The 26,402-nt window shown below is 36.9% G+C and overlaps 1 protein-coding gene across 3 annotated transcripts in view; it reads left to right on the forward strand.

Moving 5' to 3' along the window:
• Window positions 1-26,402, forward strand: part of CDK14 (cyclin dependent kinase 14) — a 587,775-nt gene that overhangs the window by 449,216 nt on the left and 112,157 nt on the right. For all 3 annotated transcript variants that reach the window (XM_063099015.1, XM_063099016.1, XM_063099017.1), the window contains one exon: window positions 18,690-18,738. In XM_063099015.1, coding sequence (XP_062955085.1) covers window positions 18,690-18,738 — 49 coding nt within the window. The remainder of the gene's footprint in view (window positions 1-18,689; window positions 18,739-26,402) is intronic.

A 26,402-nucleotide genomic window follows, 5' to 3' on the forward strand; every position in this document is an offset into this window, starting at 1 on the left:
ATGTCCTATGTATGGCATTCAGTATTTTAAAGTAAAATGTTTAAACCCCTATACTGGAAAAATCTGAGCAAAAAAGTGGAACTTTTAAAGTAAGTTGTCACTTTCCTTCACCAGTAGGTGGCAGTCATGAAACTTTCAGTTTTAATAATTTCACTTGGGAGGATCTCAAACATGGTCTGTTTGATTTTTATAGAAGGGATGAAAGGTTTGGAATTGGAAATTTAATAAAGTCAGTAGAATGAATTATTGTAAGATTATTCTCTCATTTTTTTTTCTTTTCTTGGTTACAAAACATAGTTTATAAAATACAGATCTACCATAAAATTACTGAAAGGGATTTTATGGAAGATCTAACAGTTCATTATCCTATGAGGGAAAAGAGTTATGAATAATTTATTTTAGGGGAGCCAAGCATATTCTCTTCTTCCTCTTCCTCTCTTTTGGGGTACCAACAACAAAAAAATTACCAATCCCAAAGAATGACTGAGTTGGGAAACTGTTTTTATTCTATTCTAAATATTTTTCTTCTGAAAGTGTACAGTATGCTGGAAATACTTTCATCTTCTTCAGTTGTCCCAAAGAGTCTTTGTACTTTTACCGAAAATTCTAAATATCTTCTATGCTCTGAAAGTCTATAGAAACTTAACAATGTAAGGTGGATTTTTTTTTTTAAGCAAGAAAGAAGCATTTTCTAACTGATTCATTTGTTCCTAATGGAGTCTAACTGGAGAACACAGCTCTTTATAAATGTCCCAATTGTGGGCTCTTTAAGAATGCTAGCTTCCCCATGTTAGGATATAAAATTTTAAGTCCTGGGGAAGTTAAATAGAAGAATTTGAAAAGATTTTAAATAAATAAAGTTAGATACAGAAAGGAACAATTAGATAGTCATTTGACCTGGTGCTGAGCAGCAGAAAACAAGGAGCAACTTGTTTGTTTTGGTGTTAATAGAATTTATTTTCAACGACAACGTATGAGTACAAAAGCATTTGTTAAATATGTTCTGGAAAGTACTGTGATGTAGTGAAGATTAAGCTAACAGATTGTGAACATCATCACACCGGGGACTAGCATATTTGGCATTCAAGAAATGTTTGTCGTTCTGAATTATATTGAATGTTTATAGCTGACGTTATTTATGTGATCCCTCTGGTAGACATATATAAGTTAGAACATATATGTTGAAGTAATTAATATTATGTGTAAGCACCACAACAGACACATGATACATAGAAGGTAATGGGGGTCTAGAAGAATCACATGTTTAGATGGTGTAAGGCCCAGGTGCTGTGCAGCAGGATAGCTCTTCCTGCCAAAGCTTAGGGCTTGTGGATCAGAGTAGGTATGACCGGTGCTTCCTGAGTTGGCTTGAGAGGAGTCAAGGGGAGACAAAACAATAGACTGAGGCAAAAGAAGCAAATATGAGAGCTTTCATGCAGCACTGACCAGACTATCCAGGGACCTCATACTTAGGGGGAGAAAATACACATCCCCAAAGGAAGAAAATATCAGTGGTAGGGTCCACTTGTCCCAGCCCCACTCTTCACCTCCATGTGATACTCCAAGGAGTGCCTTAGGAAGTCTGAGGGGAAAAAAATTCTGAGCCCTGAGGATGTACTTTGTTTAATTTTTTAATAGATTATAAATTTAAGCAATTCAAAAAATCAAACAATATGTTAAAGAAGCACAGTGCAAAGCCTTCTTCCCACGCCTGCTCCCCATCTGCTCACTTCCCCAGAACCACTGTCCCACCACAGCCCCCAATATATCTGTTTCTTATGTTTCTTCTTTATATAAATGTAAGAAATTACAAATATAGAATTTTTTTCCCCATATTAAGCACAAATCTGCGTGTTGCATTTTTTCATGAATTTATCCTGTAGGTCTTCTCATGTTACTGTAGAGAGGAGTCCAATGTGGCTTCCCTTTTGTCTCTCAGAGTTACATTGTTTTCTGTTGTATGGATTTAACTTGTTTGCCTATTTATGGACATTTGGGTTGTTTCTAGTGTTTTGCTGTTATCAATATTAATGCAATGAATAACCTGTACATGTACATACACATTGTATGCATGCAAGTATATGTGAAGGATAAATTAGGAGAAATGGGGTTAAAGAGTCAATAAGTATAGACTATTATAATTTTGAACACCCCCATCAAACTGTCGTCCAAAGGGGTGGTAGCAGTTGTTTCTGTTACTAGCAATTCATGAGAATACTGCTTCTCCACTCTACTGTGTGTGGCCAAACTTTTGGATTTTGCCAGTCAGTTAGATTACAATAGGAATCTCAATATAATTTTAATTTTCATGCTCCTTTTTATGGTGAAGTTGAGCATCTTTTCGCATGTTTCAGGCTCACTTGCTTTTCCTTTTCCGTGAACTGTTAATATCTTTTGCTCAGTTCATAGTTGAATTGTGTGTCATTTTCTTATCAATTTCTAGGAGTTCTTTATATTTTAGAGACATTATCCCTTTGTCTATGAAAAGCTTTTGCTTCTCAGGCATTTTTAAAAAATTATCCTTTCTAAATTTTCATCGATTTTGAAAATAATCCTCACTCTCATGTCTTCCTTGACTTGCCTAACTGAATACATTTTACCTCAAGAAAAAAAGCCCATGGTGGTTTTAGAATAGTGCAGTCATGATTTTTTTTAAAGACCAATTCCTGTTATAGATATATGTATAAATGCATATATATGCATCTGTGTAAGAAAAACCAATTTGGGTTTTCAAATAGATTATTTTATGGTTATGATCTAGGTCATGCATAAATCTGGAAAGCTGAGTGTCTTGGTTTTAACATATTCTAACCTAATTATCTAGTAGCTATATTTTAAGTAACTTATTTTTATAGCTAATTTCTATAGAATAAGTTAAGTTTATTAATTCAACAATATTTATATAGCACCACTTGTATGTCTAGGGACTGGGGATGTTGCATTGAACAAAATGCAAAATATCTCTATCAGGAGAGACACTTATAAAGTAAAATATACAGATATTAGGTGGTGATGAGTAAGTATTATGGAGGAAAACAGATCAAGAAACGGGTTTGGGAAGTGTCAGGAAGAGGGTCGCTTGCAGTTTCAAATAGGGTAATCAAGGAAGGCCTCCCTGGAGAGATGACATTTTACTGAAGGACATGGGGAGAGAGCCATGAAGATATTTGAGGAAGAACTCTGCAAGCAGAGAGAGCAGCAGGTGCACATGCCTAAGTGGGAAGGAGAAGAGGGCTGAACATGAAGTCACAGGCAACAGGTGCTGAGCCTAGAGGGCTGTGATGATGTCCTTCATGTTTACTCTGAGCCAGATAGAAAGCTCTGGAAGACTTTGAACAAGGCAGCACGTGGTCCAAATAACGTTTTAGTAAGATCACCCTGGCTATTGTAATGAGAATTGGAGGTCAGGGCAGCAGCAGGGAGACCAGTTAGAAGGGGAATCTGGGGGAGAGATGGTGAATGCACCATCAGTGAAATGCCCTTACCTTGTCAAGTCCTCCTTTCAGCTCAGAAGTTAACGTTGTTTTCCGTCGGAAAGTATGGCAAAGCTGGAGGAACACTTTAAAAGCAATTGTTAACATAGCAAAAGAACAATTTGATAAAAACTGAGTTTTACTCTTTAGTATTTAGCCTGTATGTATCCTCTTCTGTGCTCTCATTTATGTCAACATAAAATTCCTTAATGTCGACTTATTCCCATAGCATCCAGGCAACCACGACAGGCCACAACTGCATTTATATACATACAAATACAGAAGTGGATATAGATACACATACAGATATATAGATACAGATATTGAATTGTGTGTTATGTATAATAAGGAGTCTAATCTCGGAAGCTTCTGTTTATCCACCATTTACTTCTATTTAAGTTTTGCTTAACAGAAGAGGGAAGAGGATCTGTTTCTTCTTTGAACCCGACTGCCTTCCTGTTTTTTTTTTTTCCCTCACCCACAGGGTTCTGTGGTTTATGGCCTCTTGAAAGTAGTTCTCTCTCAGTCTCTCTCTCCCCTCTCTCTCTCGTACCAGAGTGTCTCCTTTTATCACTCTCCTCAGGATGCTTACTGTGGGACAGCCTCAGAGGTGACAGGTTACACTGTGGTGTTCTTAGTACTTCAGTAATTCCATCACCTGTGAGGAGATTCATCACAGGCCAAACCCCGTTTGCTAACACAAAGTAAGAGTCCACTGCAAAATTAAGACATGTTTCCTTCACTTGTTTCATAGATACTCATTAACGGGAGACCTCTGCACAGTGCTCTCTGCCTTAATTTCCTTCTGAAATAGTAGAAGGCTCCCCCTTGAATCCCAGGATCACTTTCTCCTGTCTGCTTTCCCCCCTGCTACATCCCATGACAGAGGCAACATGCCTTATGTGCCTCTGGTAAAGTGATACTTGACTTTTTTTGTCATAAGACAGACTTAGCATTAATTGAGGGGGGAAAAAACATATCTTGTGTACATATTCGAGGGGTTGTTTGAACTTTGTAGAATTGTGGTAACCCTAGATCAGGGAAGAAAACACAAAGACATTTGAGGTTCCCCTGACTAGTGGAATCAGGGTGACCAATGGAGAATTCTGTGTAGGCTTTGGAATTTCCTGCTTGAGCTGGGGGTAGGAGTAGTGTTTGCTTATGCCATAACTGTTAAAGCAAAATGAATGTTTGAGCTGGGAGAAACCCCAGGGACCGTCTAGTCTGGATCTCTCCTTGTAAGGTTAGGAACCCAAGGTCCAGTGATGTTAAAGAACTTTCCCAAAGTTAGTGCCAGAGGAGGAAGTAGATCCCAGGTCTCCTTTGGTTTCAGTTCAGTGATTTTCCCCCCATGTTTATCATGGTATACCATTCAACTGCATGCATATCACAATTTCTCATTGACCTTCTTCTAAAGAACAGTTTACTGACAATTAGTCTATTTAAAAAAATCATAAAAGTAGAGAAGTTATGATCTCTGTATTTGGCAAAATATGTACACAAAACCACAAATAACACTTTGTATAAAATGGTTTGGCACCAAAATAACATGTATACTCCATGTATGATATTTTCATTCATCTCTTAAATGCTTCCAACAAAAGGGGCATTTGAAGGCAAATTAGTATTCAGGAGTTCAGGGAGGAAGAAAGTGCTGCTAGACCAGAAACAATGAAATTCAGAATAAAATAATTCTATTTTCTAAAAATCAAGCAAGAAAATAGAGCACTTCTAAAGTGACCGTGTTATTTCTAATAGAAAGGTACACAACACAAGAGGCTGTTCGATTAAGGAAACTATGAAAATGGAATTTCTTCCAATGAATGAAGTAAGATAAATACAGAAGAATCTACCATTGGAGGCAAAATGGAGAATGGTGGTATTTTAAGCATAGTATGCCCAAAACTAAGCCTGTAGATACAGTGACCTTAAAGGCAACATTCAAATATGGACTTAGTTGTACTAAGGCTTTGTAATGAAGTGAAAAACTTCTTCTTAAATACTGCCTATTCACAGGCCTGACTGATGCCCCCAAACCAAATAGATCTAGAGCTTTTAATTCCGGAGGGAAGAAGTAAATTTCAGAAATAGAATACTATAGTGATAACCCCTTACATTTTATGTTGTTTATTATTTACAAAGCTTTTAAATATATTACTTCATTTGCTATTTAGAATAACTGAGTTATTATAATGTTACTATCCTGATATTGTTATCCCATTTACAGACAAAGAACCTGGGAAAATGAGACTCAGATCGTATGGCTTGCCCAAGCCCTCATCCCTCCAGAATGCAGCAGAGCCAAAACTCAAACCCAGGTCTTTTGATCCTAAGCCTGTGTATTCTCACTAATGCCTGCACTTCTCTTTAAAAGAGCTTCCCCGCCTGCAGTCCTAGAGCTATGAGGGAGATTTGTCAGGCTCTTCTCAGCTCTGCCTTGTGACATCTTGCAAACAATCTATATTTTCTTGTAGATACCAGAACCCACCTTTCACCTGCTAAGTATAGGCATATCTTAAGCTCTTTAAACGTGTGCCTCCAATTGTCAACTCCAAAACACCCTCTACAGATGTTTAGTCTCAGATGTGCGGTCCTTAATACATATTATGGGAACTGCCCACTTTCATCATTTGCAGACCTGAGGAGGTTAGACCCCTTAGCCTTCATTCATACTCTTGGATTTTCCTGAGACTTTAAGAAGGTGATGGAAAAGCTGTGGAAGCAGCAGAAATTGTTGTTGAGGTGGGATATTTCATGCAGGAAGACTAGAGGAGAAGGCATTTTCATGCTGTGATGTTGTCCTGCACAGAGACATCTTCCCTATTCTTCTAGAAGAATCATGTCTGCTCCATCCAGCCCACAGGCTTCCTATGGAAATTAAATGAGATTACCTATTTTTATATTCTCCTCATTATTTGTTATTTATTTATACTCTACCTATTTTAAGAAGATTTGAGCTAGCTGACATAATTGATATAAAAGTGCTTTTAAACTGTTAAGGGCATGTGGCTGAAAAATGATATTTTTATTGTTTATACTATGTTCTCTGCTGATATTTCCTTTCCCACTTGCTCATTATGCTTTATCTCAGGAATTATGTCTTTTTTTTTTTTTTTGATTGATAGCAACTGTAATGGTCATAGGTTAAGTCTAAGTGTACAAGGGTGTCACTATGTGATGGTTATACAAATGGACTTTAAAAATTATTATGCAAATATCTGGGTCTTATCTCCGATTTTATTGCTGAAAACCCTGTGGTTCTGCTCAACACAAGGTTTCAGACATTTAGAGCTTTCTCCACCCACCATCAGCCACTACCTATGTCAACTTCACTGTTTCTCCTCCCACAAATTAATGCCACTCCCATTACATAGTGAAAAAGTCAGTTAATTAGTAAATTTATGAATAAGTCATAGATATGGCCAATGAAGTAAAATAAAAATAAATAAGAAACAGCCAGAAATCTTTATAATCATTCAAAAATGTAAAATAACAATTCATTTCCTCTCCCACAGTCAGACGTATGAAGGGAAATATCTGTATGAATTATAGAAACGCATTTCCATGCAAAGTGAGGACTATTTATACTGACCTTCTCTGTACCTGCTTGAAGAATTTCCTATTTATTTTCACTAGAGGGTGTCAGTAATGATGGAGACTAACAGAAAGTCTAGAAAACGCCAGAAAAAAAAATGTGTGAGATTAAATTTTCAAGGGGAAATTAAGTTCTTCTGGTTGCAGATTTATTTTAAAAAATCCTAAATAAACTAGTTTCACTATTCCTACTCTCTGGAATTTTGTAAAATTCAGTTTGGGAATTAATCACTCCTCACCTCATCTCAGCAGAGTTGATGTGGAATGCCAGTCACCAAATAAAGACTTCTCTGACTCTTCAATAATCCATCAACTCCCCCCCACCCCCACCGAAAAGTATTAAAATCCTTGTATACTATCCAATTATATGATTTGGTTAAAGTCATATCTAAGAAAAGAATCAAACTTTTAGCATAAGAGTTGAGATCAGAATTAAATAAAAGAATGGATAATTACATGGTACTAAGAGAATTGTTATTTTCTTTAAAAAAAAAAAAAAAGCATTTGATTGAGCTGTTATATACTGCTGTGGATTGATGTCCCCCCAAAACTTAGTCCCCACTGTGACAGTGTAAAAATGGTGGGAAATCCTAATACAGCATTTGAAAGGTGGGGCCTTGAAGAGGTGATTAGATTGTAGGACTGTGAATGAATTAATAATGGCGGTCAAGGGTGTGTTTTTGAGGGCTTTAAAAGTAGAACATGTGAGAGTCTCTCTCTGCTCCACCACTTTCTGACATATGAGATTCCTGGGTCTCTGTTGCCACCACCAAATATGTTGCCTGGACTTTGGACTTCCCAGCCTCTGCAACTGCAAGCAGTGAATTTTGTTTTCTTATAAATTACCCAGTTCCAGGTATTTTGTTATAAGCAAAAGAAATGGATTAATACATATACCAATGGCATTACTATAAACTAGCCATACAATTTTTATTGCTTTCTTTAGTTTGTAACTTGATGTTTTATATTTATCCTGCTCACAAATAAATGCCAGCAATAGTATAACTAGAAATCTGTGCATTGTAAATAGCTCTCCATAACTCCCAATCCTGAACTTTAGATTCCCTTTCAAAAATGTTTTAAAACTTAAGGTCTTAGGAAGGGAAATGAGGAGATTGGAAGTTTGAGTCTAAACCATGAAAAATTGCCCTCTGTGTTCAAGTTGGGTCTTGACCACAGTATCTTGAGTAGGAAACTATTTCCAGGGAAGAGTTGGGACTTCACAAGGTCAAAAGCTTGCACAACTGTCCGACTTGAGCAGTGATCCCACACCACTCTGAGAGATTTGTGACTGAGTAGTGGTTGAACCAAGGGTTGGATGAAAGCGTTTTCTCTCTTTAGTCCCTGGAAACATTGGAAGTGCAGACTGAGAATTAATATATATTTTTCAGCACTTAAAAATTTTTAGAAACACAGAATAATGGCAAAAAATTGTAAGTGCTAGTTTGTTGATGATGCTAGTTTGCATTGTATAGCTCTTTACTGTGTATCAGGTGCTTTCACAGACACTATTTCATGAGTCCTCCTTAGAGGGCCGGTAGACAGGGCCAATGGAGGAAGCTGAAGCTTGATGAGGAATTCCCTGATCTGTGGTACATGGTAGCAGTGGGTCAAGACCTGGATGTAGCAGTGAACTCTGCTGTGACAGTGCTCAAAATAAACCACCCCATAGTCAGTGCCGTGCACCAGTATTTGTGAATTGCTCATACTTGTGTGGTGAGCTGGGTTTCAGCTGATCTTGGCTGGGTCCTGCAGTTCTTGGCTCCAAGCTGTAGACTGGGTTCAGGTATGTTCCACACCTTTCTCATCCTTTTTAGAATGTCACCTGTAGAAGAATGTTCTTTTGGTGAAAGGCTGGAACACAAAAGAGCAGACCAAACATCTCAGGCACCTTTCAAGCCTCTGCTTGTGTAAAAACCACTAACATCCCACTGTTTACACAGACTACCAGTGGGGCAGAGAAGTAAGAGCATACTCCACTCATGAGGTGGGGAGGAGGATGGAGTGATTATTTGCTGAATAATAATCTAATCTACCATAGTAGGTTTTCAGACTTCTAGGCTTGTCAGCTACTCCAGGCTAAGACAAGTGAATCAAATTTGTTTTTTTTCTGTTGTTTAAAACCCCCCTTTAGGCCATTACCACAGGGCTCCTTCAAGACAAACACATGACTGTGGAATAATAACTCTTATGCTAATATACAGATGAAAGAAAAAACCCTTGGTTTCTATTAGTTAAGATGCAAGTAATATTTTACCCCCCAAATATTCAAGTCACACCAATAAGGTGATAAGCCGACTACTAATAATTCGCTCAGTTTTAAGATCTGGTGAAATTTCCTTCATGTACGGTGTCCTTCATGCAGCAGTGTGAGAGAGTGCCTTTGTAGCTAACAGACAATAATATCTGCAATGGAGATTTCTAAGAAAGGATACAGTATGTACGTAAACAGATGCTTGTGCCTCTAGAGCCAGCTTTGTAAATCCAGCTAATAATCTCTCAACTGTAAAAAGAACAATTGATATTCTCTTAGAATGCCAATCCTCACTCTCCACTAGTGCATTAGAATCACAGAATTACATAGTAGAAGTTAGAAGAGTGTCAACATGGTTGTGTGTTTTATTCATTTAACTGTTGTCTCAAAAGGAATAATTTAGGGTGGCTTAAGTATTTAGCCTCCCTGGAGTAATACTGCTTTCTACATACTGTATGTCTCCTTTGTGTGTGTGTATATATATATATATATATATATAAAACATAACTGTACAAGATTGTCAGTTTTTCAAGCATATTATTATTAATAATAATTGTACTAGTAAACATAATGGCTTACAGGTATCAGCTTATCAGCTCTAGAGATTCATTTTCTTATTGTACATTAGCAGTAACTCTCTGAGGATAAGTACTGCTATTATCCCCATCTGTGATATGGGTGCTGTCGGAACACTGAGGCACAGGAAGATTAAGTAATATGTCTAAGGTTGCTACAACTTGGAAGATGTGTGTCTGGCATTTTCTATGAACAAAAGACAGATTTGTTCTCCTAGACTTAAAAGGGTAAGGCACTCTGGAAGCAGGTGGAAAAGGAATTGAGGGGAGTGTTGAGAGTCTTGTTTGTACATGTGCTTTTTATTGCTGGTTAAAGGAGTTTTGATCTCTTTGTCCTGCTGCTGTCTTTGTACATTACCAGGATAAAACTTCAATTCTATCCCATCTGAGACACAGAGGTATCATGGCATAGTGACAGAGCATAGGAGACTCCAGATCCAGACTGTCTAGGTTCAAACCCCAGCTCTGCCACTTATGAGCTGTGTGACATGGACAAGTTGCCCAGTGTCTCTGTACCTCAGCTTCTCCATGTAGAAAATGGAGATAATCATAGCCCCTACCCCATATCATTGTTATGAGGATTAAATTGAGTTCATATTTGCAAACCACATAGGACACAGGAAATGTTTGTTAAATATCAAATTGGAGGCTAGGGTGTCCCAGCTCTTTGGTGTAATGGTAGACTGGGAGTCAAATATAGCTTCTGTCACTATAGCCTGCATCATGGCCTCAAACTTTCTAGCCTCAGTTTATTCATTTGTGACCTGATTTTTGAAGTCCGGTCCAGCTCGCAGATCTTCTAGAATGTGCTGATCCCCCCTCCTACTGTTCTCTTTCCTCCTTTGGAGAGTTTGGCGTGGGGGATTCAGAGAGGGTAGAGATGAATGGAGAGTGAGACACAAAATCTTTCTTTTACTTTCTTTTATGGAAGCTGCAAACTTGTTCTTGTTTGTGAATAGTATGCTTTAGACTCTAATAAATGACGAGCTGATTAAACTTTACTTCTCTAGAAAAAAAATGTCTTATGGAAAGAGAAATGGTTTATGAATTTTAGATTGAGACCTAAAATCTGGGAATGAAGTCTTCCAACAATCAGTGCACTCACAATCCACATTAGTAGGTATGCCAGAAAAAACAAATGCCATCGCAAGAATGTTTCATGAATATAGCAGAACATTTGTTTCTAGAAGTTGCTGAGAGATCTCTCATTTAACGAAGCCCACCATTGGTAGTTGAAGGATGACGTGCTGCAACCAGGGGAGGTCGGGATGCAGCAGGCTCTGGTTTAAAGGACTGAAGAAGCTGATCAGCATTTAAGGTAGTTTTTCTGGGTGACAGCCACAGGACAGTGTAATTCTGTTCCACACCGATGTGTCACATCAAACCCTCACTGATAGTGCTGGGGCTGTGTCTGATCTGAGCCATTAAATATTTGGGGGACATCAGGTGTTTTAAAACTGTGAATTACAGTTAGGCAAACATACATATTATTTCTAAAATGCTGTTGGGATCACTATGCTCTTTTTCCTCAGATTTTGGAACAATTCTGATCCTCTGTGTTTGAACTAAACTTTCTTCTACTGTATACCAATTCTGCTTTACTTCTGTTCCAAGGACAATAGATCCAGCTTTTTGAATATCTTGATCAGAATATCAACTGAAATATTTACTCTGGTTTGGTTTTCCTAATATAAGAAAGTAAAGTTTACATAACAATTCTTGTGAATATAGTTTTCTTCTGTCAAGGGCCCCTTAGATTGGTTCACATGATTTACTGTCAGCTACTTATAACCTTGTATGTTTTCTGCATTGCTGTATTCACAGTGCCTGGCCAGTAGTAGACATACAATAAACATTTGTACAAAGGATAAGAGCATGACTGAGTAACTTGTGCCTTCCATCTAAAATGATTTGAAGATATTATCTGTTACTTAAACAAATAATTAGGGTGATTGTTTGAAATGTAACCAGAGTGATTAATGACTAAGTTAATTGTTCACCCTTGTAAAGGAGTGGAGCCTTTTTTCCTCCACCAAAGCAATCCCATCAAAGGCATTGGGCTCTGCCCCTCTGGCAGATGATAAGGTGCCCTTTCGCATGGTCACAGCTCTTTGCTTAAATGGTTACTACTTTCTTACCAGCTCAGTAAGAATAAGTGCACTTATTAAAATGCCAAATAACCTTAAATTTAAATTGTGAATGGTTGACTATGTGTGATTTACAAGTGTTAATTATAAAGAACATTTAGCATTTCATATGGCATTTTGGACATACTTATTTGATTTTTAAACCAATGCTTATTCTATGGTATTATTCATATCATATATCAAATCCATTTGCAAAAGATATACCAAAGGTTGAGCCTTTTTATAATCTCCTCTTTGTTGTCACCCCTCCTTCCCTCCTTGTCTAGCCATCCCCCCGACCCCCAAAAAGAAAAAAGTTGGCTACAAATCTTGGTTCAGTCTTTCAAATCCTTTGAACATACTTGAGGTTTTTATTGGTTGGTTTGGTTAAACTTTTTACTCCTATGTCTTTCTGTTATTGAAGTTAAAAACACAGCAGTGTCTTATAAGATACAAAAACATTCATGAGAAAAGAATGAGGAGAAAAAAAGTTAAAATTGATCTCCTGGAGTAAACAGTACATACCTATAAGCAAAGGAGTAAAATCCAATTTTTAGGTTTTATCTTCACGTGAGTTAAAGTTTGCTTTCATAGTGCCCCAAGCCATTTCAGGTCTAGCTCGTTTAATCTAGGAGACTTTATAGTATCTAACATTGTTCTCCAGTTGTTTTTCTGGAATGTCAGCGAATTGCCGTGAATATGGTGGTTTGAGGGAAAACCTTTCCAACCTTCTGTTCATCGCATAGCAAGTGATTTCTTCTCTATGAGCTCTCCTCCATGGTCTCCCGCTGTGTTGTGATCATTCTGTGCAATGTCCCTGCAATAAGAGGAGAAGGTGAAAATCAGCCTGCAGGTTTAAATTAATTGCATTCCTCGTTTATACTATGAGTTAGCCAGTGCTTTAAATAATGACATTCTAAACTTCTATTTTAAACATAATTGGAAGGAGAAAGTTGACATTAAAGTAGTGAGAGTAAACTTAACTGAAGGAGAAAAGTGTAACACATTCATATGCAAATACTTTAATAATCTGATTAAATTATTCACAGGCAGTTGACTATTTTATTAAATACACCCATTACCCATTTGGGGCACTAATTTCAACACCTTTTTGTTTTCAAAACTTACATGGCTGATTATGTTGCTTTTATTGTTATAAAAAATATTTATGAGGAAAGAAATTTTTAAAATATAATCTTTTGGTCTAATTATAAATGTAATGCTCATTGCAGAAAATGCTAGAAGTGGCTCCATTTGAAATTGTGTACTTTGGCAGTTAAGTTCTGAAAGATGTTGGATAAAGCAATCAGGCCCTGTGGGTTCCTGGAGCTAGCTTCAGATGCCTGAGTTTGTCCTGTCTTCATCTGGAAAAGACACAGATGCAGTTAGTGTCTCTGGCTCTGATCTCCCTGGGGTCTATGTCCATATCCTCACTGTAGCATTTTTCACCCTGTATCTCTAATTCTGTATTTACATTTCTGTGCCACTGAACTGTAACCAGTTCATTTTTGTGTGTCCATTTCTCAGTGCTGTGCCTGGCAGGTGCCCCAGCAATATTTGCTAAAAGAATTAAGATTTTATGTGAATAACAATGGAAGGTAAACCTGAGAATGAGGCTTCATTCTCCCTTATTTTTTTTTACTTTCATATGGCATGTTTCACTATCAATTTTGTCTTTTTTTTATGCACAGCTATAATTGACATATTTCTGGAAAAAATTCTATTAGCATATCCTGTAAACTCTACATAGAGGCAATTCTTAGAACTAATATTTATGTGCAGTCATCAACTGCTAAGAATAGTAATTTACTTGTAAATGCAAGATTATATTAATTTTATCTGTAATGGAATTCTTGTTCATCCCGAAATCATAGCAAATTATTAAAATTGCTTTGTGGGAAGTACAAAGTTAAGGAAATCAAATTCGTTTTACAAGGATATTTGATGTAATTAATTTTTAAAATATCTCTTGCTTTTTTAGTACCAAACTTTAGATGATTAAAAGAAAAACTTTATATAAAGAACTATTTTTCCCAGTTCTCCTTTCCTTGTCAGTTAATCCTCAAACCTAGAATATGCCCTTAAATATCTATTCTACACCAACTGGCTGAATTATGTTGCATCTTGTGCAGTCTAGGAGAGAATAAACTCAAATTAGACATTCTTTTGAAACAAATAAATACATAATTGTTGCTGTAGTGGATTGAATTATGTCCCCCCACAACTCACTGAAGCTTGAATTGTGTCCCCCAAGTTTTATGTATTAGAAATTTGGCCCCCACTGTGACTGTTAAAAGGGTCGGAAATCCTGTTATGGTAATTGAAAGGTGGAGCCTTGAAGAGGTGATTGGATTGTAGGATCATGCTGCAGTGAGTGGATTAATAATGGTGGTGGGGGGCGGGGTTATGAGGGCTTTGAAGGAAAAGAGGAGAGTCTGTCCTGCTCTCTGTTCCGCCATTTTCACAATGTGATCCTCTGCCATCACTGAAGCCACCACCAAAGAAAGCCTTCACCAGATGTGTTCCCTGGACTTGGGACCTCCAAGCCTCTAAAACTGTAAACAATAAATTTCATTTTCTTATTAATTACCCAGTTCCATGTATTTTGTTATAAGCAACGGAAACTGACTAATACGGTTGATGAGCACTGTATTAGTCCATTTCTGCTGCTTATCACAGAAAATCCTGATTTATAAGAAAATGAAATTTATCACTTACAGTAAGTCCAAAGTCTAGGAAATACCGCTGGTGAAGGTCTTGGTGATGACGACAGTGAGCCAGGGATCTCACATGGCAGAAAATGGCAGAGCGGAGAGAGCAAACTTCTCATTCACTCTTTTTAAAACCCTCAGAACCACACCCACAACCACCATTATTAATCCATTCACTCCAACATGGTCCTGCAATCTAATCACCTCTTCAAGGCCCCGCCTTTCAATTACCTTAAAAGGATTTCCCACCTTCAAAGTTATAGTGGGGATGTAAGCTTCAGTGAGGTTGGGAGCAGCCAATCTAAAGCAAGCACATTTGCCTATATATTTAGAACAATGAATATTTGTAATTGGGGCTGATCTTCAGGTAGTGCACACAATTATAGTGACAGGGTTAGTTTCTGTTCTGATTGGTCAATGCCTGTGCCTTACAGGTTGTTAAATATTTTGTCAATTACCACTGCTTGAGTGATAACTCTGGAGCTCAATGAAAATTCTACTTTAAATACCTTCTGAATCACCACAGAAAGATTAATTCATTCTCAGAGTAATATTTGAGTTAGTGTATGAAATTCCACATCTTTGAAACCTGGAAATTGAAGATCAGTAAGTGATCTATTAATCATCTTTGACTCTTGCCTTTCAGTCACAACCATATTTAATTCATCAATAAATCTTACTGGTTCTACCTTTGAAACATTTTTAGACTCAGCCGCCTTCTCATTGCATTCACTCTGTTAGCACAGCCCAAGTCATACAGTCTCTCTCCTGGACAGTCGTAATAACCTTTTATTGGTTTCCCTGCTTCCAACCTTGTCTCCTGTAGTATAATCTCCAAACAGAATACAGAGTGATCCCCACCAAAAAAAAAAAAAAAAGAAAGAAAAAAGAAAATGTCCAGATCATACCAGATCATGTCTTAAAGGCCCTCTTTCCTTCTGCCCTGTCTCCTGGGTTCTCTGTCTGCTCTGGCCATCCTGGCCTCCAGCACACTCCAGCCTTGCACAACCCTTACTGGAATATAATTTCCCTGTAGTCGGGAAGGTTTTTGTGTTTTGTTTTGTTCCCTCCTGTATCTTCAGCCCCAGGTATAGTCAAGAACTATACCTGACACACAGAAATTGCTCGAAAAATAGTAGTTGAATGAGTGAATGAATCATTGCACAGTGTTTCCAGTCATTCCTTTTGAGTGAACTCTGGTTTAGAGATAGGAAGCTGAGTGTGTTTTTTAATTTCTTTTTGTTCTTCTTACCCAGAAGTATTCTTATACATGAAATATACATAACAAAAGTAATATAAATCATTTTGATTCTCTCCTTTAAAAACTTACAGTTAAAAGCAGATAAACTGACAAAGGACACCAACAGTATTAAACAAAATTAAGCCTATTAAGTATTAAATCATTAAAAAGAAATGAGATCAATATGAAAAAGAAACTATTTAATGTTACTGAAGTCCATCCACACACAAGCAGTCTAAATGGAAAGACACATCATATTCTTATGTACAAAGATTTTATATCACCCTTTTTGATAAATATAAATTTTAATGGAATTCCATCCAGATTTCCAATAGGGACTTTGTTTTGTCGGTTGACTATATTGTTTTAAACTGGTCTGCCTCATCACCCAACCTAAAGTGTTCTTACACTGGTTACTCTACATCGTATCTCCTCATTTTACTTTGCTAGAACACTTACTACTTTCTAAAATTAGCTTGTTTGTTTTGTTGTTGGTGGTGGTGGTGATGGTGGTGTTTATGTTTTTATTGTCTGTCTCCCCCGTTCTAGAATATAAGCTCCATGAGAGAAGGAACTTTTTCTATATTCGTGCCTGTTTTCTCAGCATGAGAATAATCCCTAGCACATACTAGGGATTACTAAGGGTAATAACTATATATGGAATGAATAAAGAAATGTCCAAAACTTACCCCCCAAATATTTCTATATAAAAATAGAATACTAGTAAGAAAAAAAATTTTCTAAAAGATAATAAGAAGCACTTCCATTAAAACAGTGTAACACTGGCATAAATAGATGAATACAAAAGAAAAGAGTTCAGATTCTGGTATATTTTGGAACTTCGTATAAGGTGAAGATGCCATTTCAAATTATCACAGAAAGAATGAGTGATAGTGATTGATTTATTGTGTAGTCCTGGCATAACTATCTGTCCTTGAATAAGCAAAATGAGAACTCTATGTCACATCATATTAAAAAAAAAATAATAATTAAATTCCAGATAGTAAAGCCAAAAGGTAAAAAATTAGTTTAAAAAAAAGGTAGGAGAAAAATGCAAAATATTATTTGTATGAACTCAAGGTCAGAGTCTTTTTCTTTAAGCAAGATGTGAAAGCCAAAAGAAATAGAATTATTTATCTTACTAACTAAAAATTTTAATTTCTGTATGGAAGAATGCTCCATAGATAAAAGTTTTGTGTGTGTGAATGTGTGTATGACAACTTGAGCATATACATACAACCTTTATAAACTGATAAAGGACCAACAACCAAATATTAAAACTGGTACCAGCTATGAAAAGTAAAATTTGAAACAGAAGATAAAATGGCAAACAGCCAGAAAACCTATGAAAAGAAGCCCAAGAATGTTTTATCAAGCATAGGTTTGGCAAAAACGTAAAACACGGATAACAACAAGTGCTTGTTGAAGGTATACAGACAAAGTGACATTACTTTTAATTGCGGGTAGGAAAATGAAAAGTAATCCGTCGGCATCTATTAAAAGGTAAAATGTGCCATTTTGCGAGCAGTTCTATATTGGGGAATTTTTCGACAAAATGAAAGCATTGTATATAGAGAGAGATGTGCAAGGATATTTATTGAAACATTGTTTGTAAGGGAAAAGGAACTGGAAACTACCTAAAGGTTCATCTGTGGGAGAATGGCCAAATAAATTATGGTACATCTATCCTATGGAATGCCATACAGCTTTAAAGCAATTGTTACTTATATTTTCTTGATTTGAAAGACTATCCAGTATATTTTATTAAATGCCAAAAAATGTTGAGTAATGTTTATTGTACAATCCATTTAAAATAATATATATTTAATATATATTACTATACTTTATATATTGTATATTTAATGTATAACATATATTAAATATACAATAGTATAAAGTGTATACTTTTAAAAATATATACTATTTTATTAAATGTAAATATAGTATAAAATTTTTAAGTCAAATAAAATGGTATGAATTTTATGTTATATTTAATATATGCTATATATTAAAATAGTATCCATGTTTGAATATATGGATGAGTTTGTATTTATGAACTTAAATAAATATGTAGAAAGGGACATACCAATCCATTAACAATTGTTATATGAAAAATGAAGAGCAGGAGAGGAAATTATTGTCTATTCTATGTCACTTTATTGTTTAACTTGGTAAAACAAACATGTTCCTTTTTCATTTAAAAAATCTAATAAAGATTGTGCAATGATAAGTGTAATTATACACGATATGACATTGGTAGTTTGGCTTTGAACATGTGTAATTACATTGTAAGAAAGGATACCCAACATTACTGTATTTGGTCTAAGAAATCTTCACACAAAACACAGTAAGTCTCATTTGATGGATGTGGCAATATTCTTTTATAAATCTACTTATAGTTTGGAGGTTTGGAATTTGCATTTCTTTTTCCAACTCAATTAAACTTAATTATTCTGAGAAATAATTACTATGAAACCAGATTATGAAATAAATAATCCTAGACAAAAGATAACAATGTTTCATTGTTTAAAATGTTATGATCTTGCACTTTTACTCTTTGGAACTGCCTAATCTAAAGGTGAGGACCTAACTCTGGCTAGCCCAACCATAACTACATCGAATACTGTCTTCTTTAAAAGTTGAGTTTTCTTCAACATACTTGCAATATATGCATCTGATACAAAGATTTTTTATTATTTTTCTTTTTTTATTTCAGAACGCTTTACCCTGTACAGCTCTAAAAACCTTAGACAAGCATGGAATAAGTAAGTCTTTATACAGATTCTGCTCATTCTCCTTCTCTCTCTTAATATTGAGAACTCTCCTGATAAGTTTGCCATGGCATTTTTTTTTCATTCATTCATTCTGCTGTCTATTCATTCATTTAGCTATTAAGCTGTTATTAAACCCTAACTGTGTGCCAGGTGCCATGTTCAGCCTGAGCCAACACTGTATGACCCTGGGTTCCTAGAGCCAACACTCAGTATGAGTTTGGGTTCCTAGAGGAATGTGGCATTGCTTTAGGATTGTAAATCCTAAAATTCATTGTGGTCAATCTTCCTTAACTAAATTCCAAGAAATATTTTAGTATCAGCAAAACAGCATTTATAAAATACAATATAGTGACTGACTTTCTAAACTAAATGATATTGGTGTCAACTTTTGAGCTAGATAAAATTAATCTTTCAAATATTTTCATTTTACCTATTTTTCCCCTAAGCCTTATTGGGAAGCCAAGTACATTTATTGCTTGAAGCATATGTATTCAATTTATTTCTCTTCTGTTCTCTCATCTGATCTTGTTGAAATAGTTTTATTTATTGGTTTTTAAAATTTCACAAAATCTGAAGATCTTGGTTTCGTAAGTTATTCAGGAGTCTTTTATTGCAAGCCAACCTGTTAGTAAATTATTGGAAGCTGGAAAGCAGAGTAACTTTGAGTCATTCCTGTTTAGTTGTGGGTCACGTTTCAAGCATCATGCTGGGGAAAAGATAACTGAAACTGCTTTCAATAAACTATAATTCATCATAACAAAACTTTGTGGAATTTAGTGTTGCAATATCACTTTTTACTGTTATGCCATGTTTAATTTTGGACACCATCAGTTATAAAAATAGTAAATAACAAACACTTCACTTTTTGAAGTACCCTCATATTAAAAATGCTTTTAATCAATGCTGTCATTAATGACATTGATTAATGTCATTGATTAATGACTGATTAATCAGCCTCGTGGATGGTTGATTGTGAGGAACTTATGGAATGAATACAATAAATTGTGCAGTAGTCTATTTGGAGGATTTGACAATTTATTTTTATTAAATTTGTACTTAGAAGAACAAATCGATACAATCATTTTTGTCTAACACAGGGCTTTGCATTTGCACTTTGAGGAGTCAGTTCTTAACCACTGGGGTCTCCTCGAGGTGGCACGTTCTCTGCTGGGAGCATTCTGTGTGGGTTCTTCACCTTTTATTTACCCCCTGACTGATCACTAGTCTAACATATTTTAATTAAGTGGTTTTATTTACCAGGTAATATATACAGTGCACAGTACCTACCTCAATTAAATGATCAAGCACATTCCTCTCTTATAATTACATAAAAAGTTTTGTCTGACCAGATAACTACTTCATAAAACAATTCTTGATAAAGCAGTTGAATCTCTAAGCCTACATTTGAACTAACGGGAAAATCGTGCATTGCATAGCATCATTTGTGGGTAATAGATAATTACAGCTATAGAATTTATAACCAGAATTAATTCAAAGTCATTTAATAAACTGAGTCCCACCCTTCGATTACTTTTTAAATATTTTAAGAGAAAATATTAAAAGTTGAGCTCGAGGTAAGATTTTTAATTTATGAACATGGCTTGTTGAGAATCATGCCATTTTTAAAGTTCCCATGCCATTTGTAAAGTCTTACTTTTGCTGCCTTACGGGTTTATTTTAGAAACACTAAGTAATAAAATTATCACTAAAAACATTCTTAAAATATTTCTTTCTGGTATCCACTATTAAGTGCCAAACCTTTAGAGCCAAGCTAAGCTATAGCCCTTGGCCAATTCAAACCCAATGTAATTTAGAGAGAACTAAGAATTCAGATACATTAATTGTATTACTGATTCTTCCTCCAAATGGACCTTGCAACTATCATCGACATTCCAGCATCTCTCACTTCAGGAATGAGGTCCAGATTCGACAGAACTGCATTAAAAGTCTATTAAACAAGTGCTGTTTTCTCCATTGCTGCTAATTTGCTTGTCTATAGCATAATTACTAAACTAAAGCAATTGGTTCTCTTGTACAGTGGTAATAGGTTCAAAATAAAGTGAACTAATTTGCAAGAACTAATTTGAGTCCAGTTTAGATGGGTCAATATAAGATGGGTGGGTTAATACATAAATGTAAGTCTCTGTTCAAAATTAAGTAACAATGCCATTAAAAATATGTATCAATCCAGCTATTAAAGCTAGTGGACATGTTAACTAAGAGAGGAAGAGTTTTTTAAGAAATGAATCCTTAAGTCTCTTTGAATAGTTGTAACAATTGACCCAGTTTATTTTGAGGCCACGTGTGCCCTAGGTAACACCCATGTAATCCCCTGCTGGCTTCACTTATATCAGTAACCATGTGCATAATTTTTATCCTTGGAAAAATTTTTTAGTATTCTGGGAAAACAAAGTGGTGATAGGGGAAAAATATCAGAAGATTCAGTAGATATCCAAATTCAGAAGGATACTATAAAGAAGAAATCTTAATTATAGGATCGAGAACAACAAATATACATTAATAAAGAAAAGAAAGTCCTTTTATTCCCTCATATTGGAAGTGAATGATCCATGTGGGCTTTCCTTACATAAAGGGAATTTTGGATTAAAAGGGAGACAAATCTAATTTTATAAAAACATGTACTGTTTTCTGACTTCCTTCAAAACATTCCATTTTATTTCATTGGAGTTATAAAGACTTTCCCTATTTTCTCTTCCAAATCTCTCTATTTATAGTTGTCTGACATTGGCATGTATGTGCAATCAACCAAGAATTTCAGCCACTTAAAAGATCTTTTATTATTTTGGCTGGAGAAGAAGCCTTAGAATATGCTCTCCAGCAAAGTTAAGGGTAAGATTCCAGGAACACATTTGCTTGTTTTGGAACTTTTTAACAGCTGAACAATTTGGGAGGTTTGAAAGTATCAAAAAGAGAACTAAGGATAAACCACTAAGTTACAGAAGGCAGATCTGGAAAACACAGCTCATGGCTGGTAAAGCGAAGCACGTCCACAGACTTGAGTGGGTGCAGGTTAACCTTCTCCTGCTTGGCGCCCCACATGCTCTTGTTCTGCTTATGATCTTTCCATTGCTAAAGTACAACTTGATTTCACCCAAGAACTTAACAGAAATTGATATTTTAAAATGTGTAATAAATACAAAGACATTGCAGAAGCTACCTTTCTGGGAACACAAAAATAGAGAAGAAAACGTTTACCTGCTATATTCGAATGCAGCAGCAAAGTCACAAACCCTAATTTTGAAGATTTAGAAATGTTTGCTAACTTTGTGTTGTTGAACTTTCCTTGAATATTTTATCTGACTCGATGTTTAAATCGTAAAACATATTTTAAAGATGACTTGCTCTATAGTTGTGTTACGAATAAAACATAACGTACGTATTTAAAATAATATTTAGAGGACTACATAACTTTCACTCTGTGTATTTATGTCAGTGATGCTCTACTGTATTTTTCTTGTCATCATATCTGATGCATCCCACTAAGATTGAAATCAGAGCCTTCTCAAGAATCTGAAAGACCCTGTTTTGTAGAACTCTGTTCTAATTTAATCTGAATTCTCTAATGTAATGATGTATTGCAAAGTAAGTTAGAGCTTTGAATTTCCTTGCCAGCTTAGAAACGTGAGAGGAAGGTAAGGACACTGTCGTTTCGTTGCACTAGGAGGAGCAGTTGAGTTGAGTCAGATCTTTGTCAGCTTTCTCCACTTGCACATTTTTTTCATTGTTGATCATTTCTTTTATAATTCTGTTTACATCAAAGTAACAGATTTAATTTGTTTAGTGCCTGGAGACTTCTTCTTATAATATTTTCAAGGAAATTATTCTACACATCATCAGTTCACTTTGTTGGGAATGGGTTTACTGGTGTGATAAGCTCTAAAGCAGACACTAAAACAGACATTTTGGAATTCCAGCCTCTCAACTCACAGGGTGAGCTACAGTGGTCGACTGCCCAGCTCCACAGAGTTGAGTTCAGCATTAAAAGGCCAGATGGGGCATAGTTCCTCACCACACTCTGCACCCTTGAAAATGTACTGTTTTTAACACATGGATAATCCGATCTAAGCAGGTCTCTTGTCCTGACCTTGGACACCCATACATGGTACTGTTTGGAGGCCCCAAAGGCTCACCTGCTTGTTTGAAAGTTCCAGTTCAGAGCAGTTTCTGGAGATATTCGTTTTCATGAGAATGAATCATTAGTTCAGTTACTGAAAGCATTATGTGGGTGTGATGTTTATTAGACCCACTAAACCCCTTGCCTCCTAATGGAGAACAGCTCTCCTAGGAAACTGCATATTGGATTCTTGAAAGGGAAAAGAGGAAGACTTAAACTAGGAGATGCTTTCTAGGCCCTGGTGGGAGTCTTAGAGAGCCTCAAAGAATACAGAATAAAGGTCTGTCCAAAGATACAGGTTGGTAGCAGTGCCATGAGGACAAAGAGGAAGCTATCTGAGAAAAAAGCGGTAGGTTTGCCAAAGGCCTAGCCCTGACCACTAGAAGAAGTGATAACATAAATGTGAAGACATATGAAACACACCTAGTCAAAGGCCCAACATTCCCTCATTGCTCCATGGCTATAATTGTGATGGAGGTAGTAGTGTTGATTAATGTTTGGACAGCCTTTTGCATTATAGAATTTGTTTTCATGTGTATTCTCACATTCTCACATATCCTTATAGCATTGTTTAGCTATAGGACAGATATTATCATCTCCATATTATAGCTTAAAATAAAAAACATTCAGTAAAGTCAAATGACTAATGCAATTGAAAATTACAACTTGGAATGTATGCCCCACAGTGAATCTTGTGAAAGGCTAACATTACCAGTTTTAAAGCCCTGATATTCATGTGGGCTTATCCATATCTGATTTTATTTTGTTCTCACTTGGGATGGGGATATCTCTTCTGGGAACTGATGTCACTCCCAGCGTAGGTTTTGTGCAGCAGGAGAGCAGGGACAGAGTGGAAGCCTGACCTTATCGTGGGGAAAGTAGTGTTTGCAGCAGGCTGAGCACTCATACCCAACTCAGGCCCCTCCTGCACCACTGCTGGGGAATGGGCCATGGGATAAAGACTAGGTTTGTGACAATCTCAATGCCAGAGATGACAGGACTGCCAGCCACCCACTCACACCCTACTTGTGAGGTTTGTTGCCTCTTCCACATGGTTCCTACTGCCCTCGGGAGGTTGTCCTCTGTCATTTGTGCTATTGCCAGATTTCCTGTCCATGTCTTTCTTTCTGTAGCAAAGAATTCCCTGTTATTAATAACCCTTGGAGATGGCTGAGGGCAGAGCCCATGCTGTTTCTTATCTGTTGGGCATGAGTTTTTTGTTCCCCTCCTGATAGAAGAAAATCCATCTTCTCTCTTACTAATTGGCAGTACGTGCCAGGCTTGGTAGTTGGCAACAGCCATTGTTTTTCATCCTTTCAGATTATGCGTTGGACTCCTCATCCAAAAGTACACGCTTATGGTGCAGCTAATACCTTTCTTCTGCCATCCAGCTCATTAAGGAATAAAACCCGACCACACTTCTGAAGCGGCACAGAGCTTCCAGGGGCAGCTGGGCTGCTCATTTCCCTGAAAGGAGGAGGATAGAATTAGGCTTCCTTGAACTGCTTCCCAAAACAGATTCCAGAAGTGTGAACTGTAGAAGTTCTTCTGCTTCTCCCAAATACGAAGTGGGGCATTTGTATTCTGTGGCTGCCGTAACAAATTACCACAAATTTATTGGCGTAAAACACCACAAATATGTTATCTCAACTGAGTAGGGCAGAAGCTGGATCGGCTCTGCCAGTTTCTTTGCTCTGGGTCTCTTGAGGCCAAAATCAAGGTGTTGGCTAGCCTGGGCTCTTATCTGGGGGAGAATGTGCTTAGGTTGTGGCAGCATTCAGTTCCTTGTGGTGTGGGGCTGAGTGAGGGCTCTGTTTCCTGGCTGCTTGTCATCCAGGAGCCTCGACCAGCTCCTTAAGGTCTCGTCATGTTGCCTCCTCCCTCTTCAAACCAGCTTCTAATCTCTCTGGCTTCACCTCTGCCCCATCTCTTCTGCCTCCAGTGAGAGAAAATTTTCTGCTTCTAAAGGTTCATGTAATTAGATTGGGCCCACCTGGTTAATCCAGAGCAGTCTCCCTGTTTTAAGGCATGTAACCTTAATTACATCTGCAGTCCCTTTTGCCATGGAAGGTCACATATTTACAGGCTTCAGGGATTAGCAAGAGGACAGATTTGGGGGCCGCTGTCCTTACCACAAGCAGGCACTAGAGTTTCCTATTTAGTCATGAATCTTGGGGTGAAGCAGAGCAGAGGGGAGCCAAGTCTATTTTGCCTGGTCTCTGGCCCATCAGGTGACGGGCATAGGCCTGTGACCCTGATGGATCCACAGTGCCTGGTTCACAATAGGTATCCTCAAAATTATGTATAAGGAAGAAATCATTTTTCATCCCTAGTGCAGAGAAAAAAGAGATTATGCTCAGGAAGGCTGGTGGCCTCTGAGATAACTGAAGGTTCGGCCTGACATTTCTATATCTGCACTGCCCAATGCCACAGCCATTAGACTCCTGTGGCTCCTGAGCACTTGAAATGTAACTAGTGTGATTGAGAAACTGAATTTTTAATTTTATTTAAATTTAATAAATTCAAATGTAAAGAGCCACATGTGGTTAGTGGCTATCATATTGGGCAGCACAGTAGATCCACATGTGAAATATTCATTTCTTTTAATTGCTGATCAGTTTTATTTAAATGTGGGTGCCTGATGGGAAACTACCCTAAAGCGTCATTGCATTTTGCCGTTCAAATGTCCAGAGATCTTGCTTTATATTTTTGCTTCTAAACCCTATCTTTTATTTGTAAATACTCTGAGACGATAATAGCTCTGGAGTACCCAATAAGCATAATAAATCTGCAGGGGGAATAGTGGAAATATCAAAGAACATCAAGCAGACATTTCTTCCCCACCTCCTCCCCTCCAGAAGCCACGCTGCTCCCTCCTGAGGGGCACTGCCTGTTGCAAGCATCTCTATTCCTTTCTCCTTCTTGTGTTCTCTCTCTCTCTTTTCTGTTGGGAACTGTTAGGGGTTAGACACACAGCTCACTACCCTTTTTGAACTCCCTTAAGAATTCACCTCTCTGCTATTGTTCCTGGTCCCCTTGATCTCCCCTAACTGCACTCAGAAAATGTCGTAAAGGCTCAGCTTCCTGTTCACCACGTATGAGATGTTATTGAGAGGGGCTCTGTTTTCTCAGTAAGCCCCAACCAGGAGCCAGATCTTCCTCACTGGGCCCCTGTTGGTACATATATTTATTCTCAAACTTTAGGACATTGAAAATAGCTACACTTTAAAAAATGAAGCATAAACAGAAGTGCAAAGATTTTACCTCTCCTTATTTAAAAGAAACACCTGATATGTGATTCCTTTCCTCAACATTTATTTCATTTTCTTTTGATTAAGAAAATATTTACAAATTTGGTGAATTTTCAGCCTCAGAATAAAGATGAGTATAAGAAGTCACTGGTGAAAGAGATGATTTTAAAAACAATGTCATCCTTTGTATCCACTGTTGCCCACTTCGCCCTTTACCTTGGTTTGTTGTCATGAAACAAGAGGTGCCCCTCATCATTTGGGGGAGACTT

This window comes from Cynocephalus volans, chromosome 6, assembly GCF_027409185.1.
Source record: "Cynocephalus volans isolate mCynVol1 chromosome 6, mCynVol1.pri, whole genome shotgun sequence".
Classification (NCBI taxonomy): domain Eukaryota; kingdom Metazoa; phylum Chordata; class Mammalia; order Dermoptera; family Cynocephalidae; genus Cynocephalus; species Cynocephalus volans.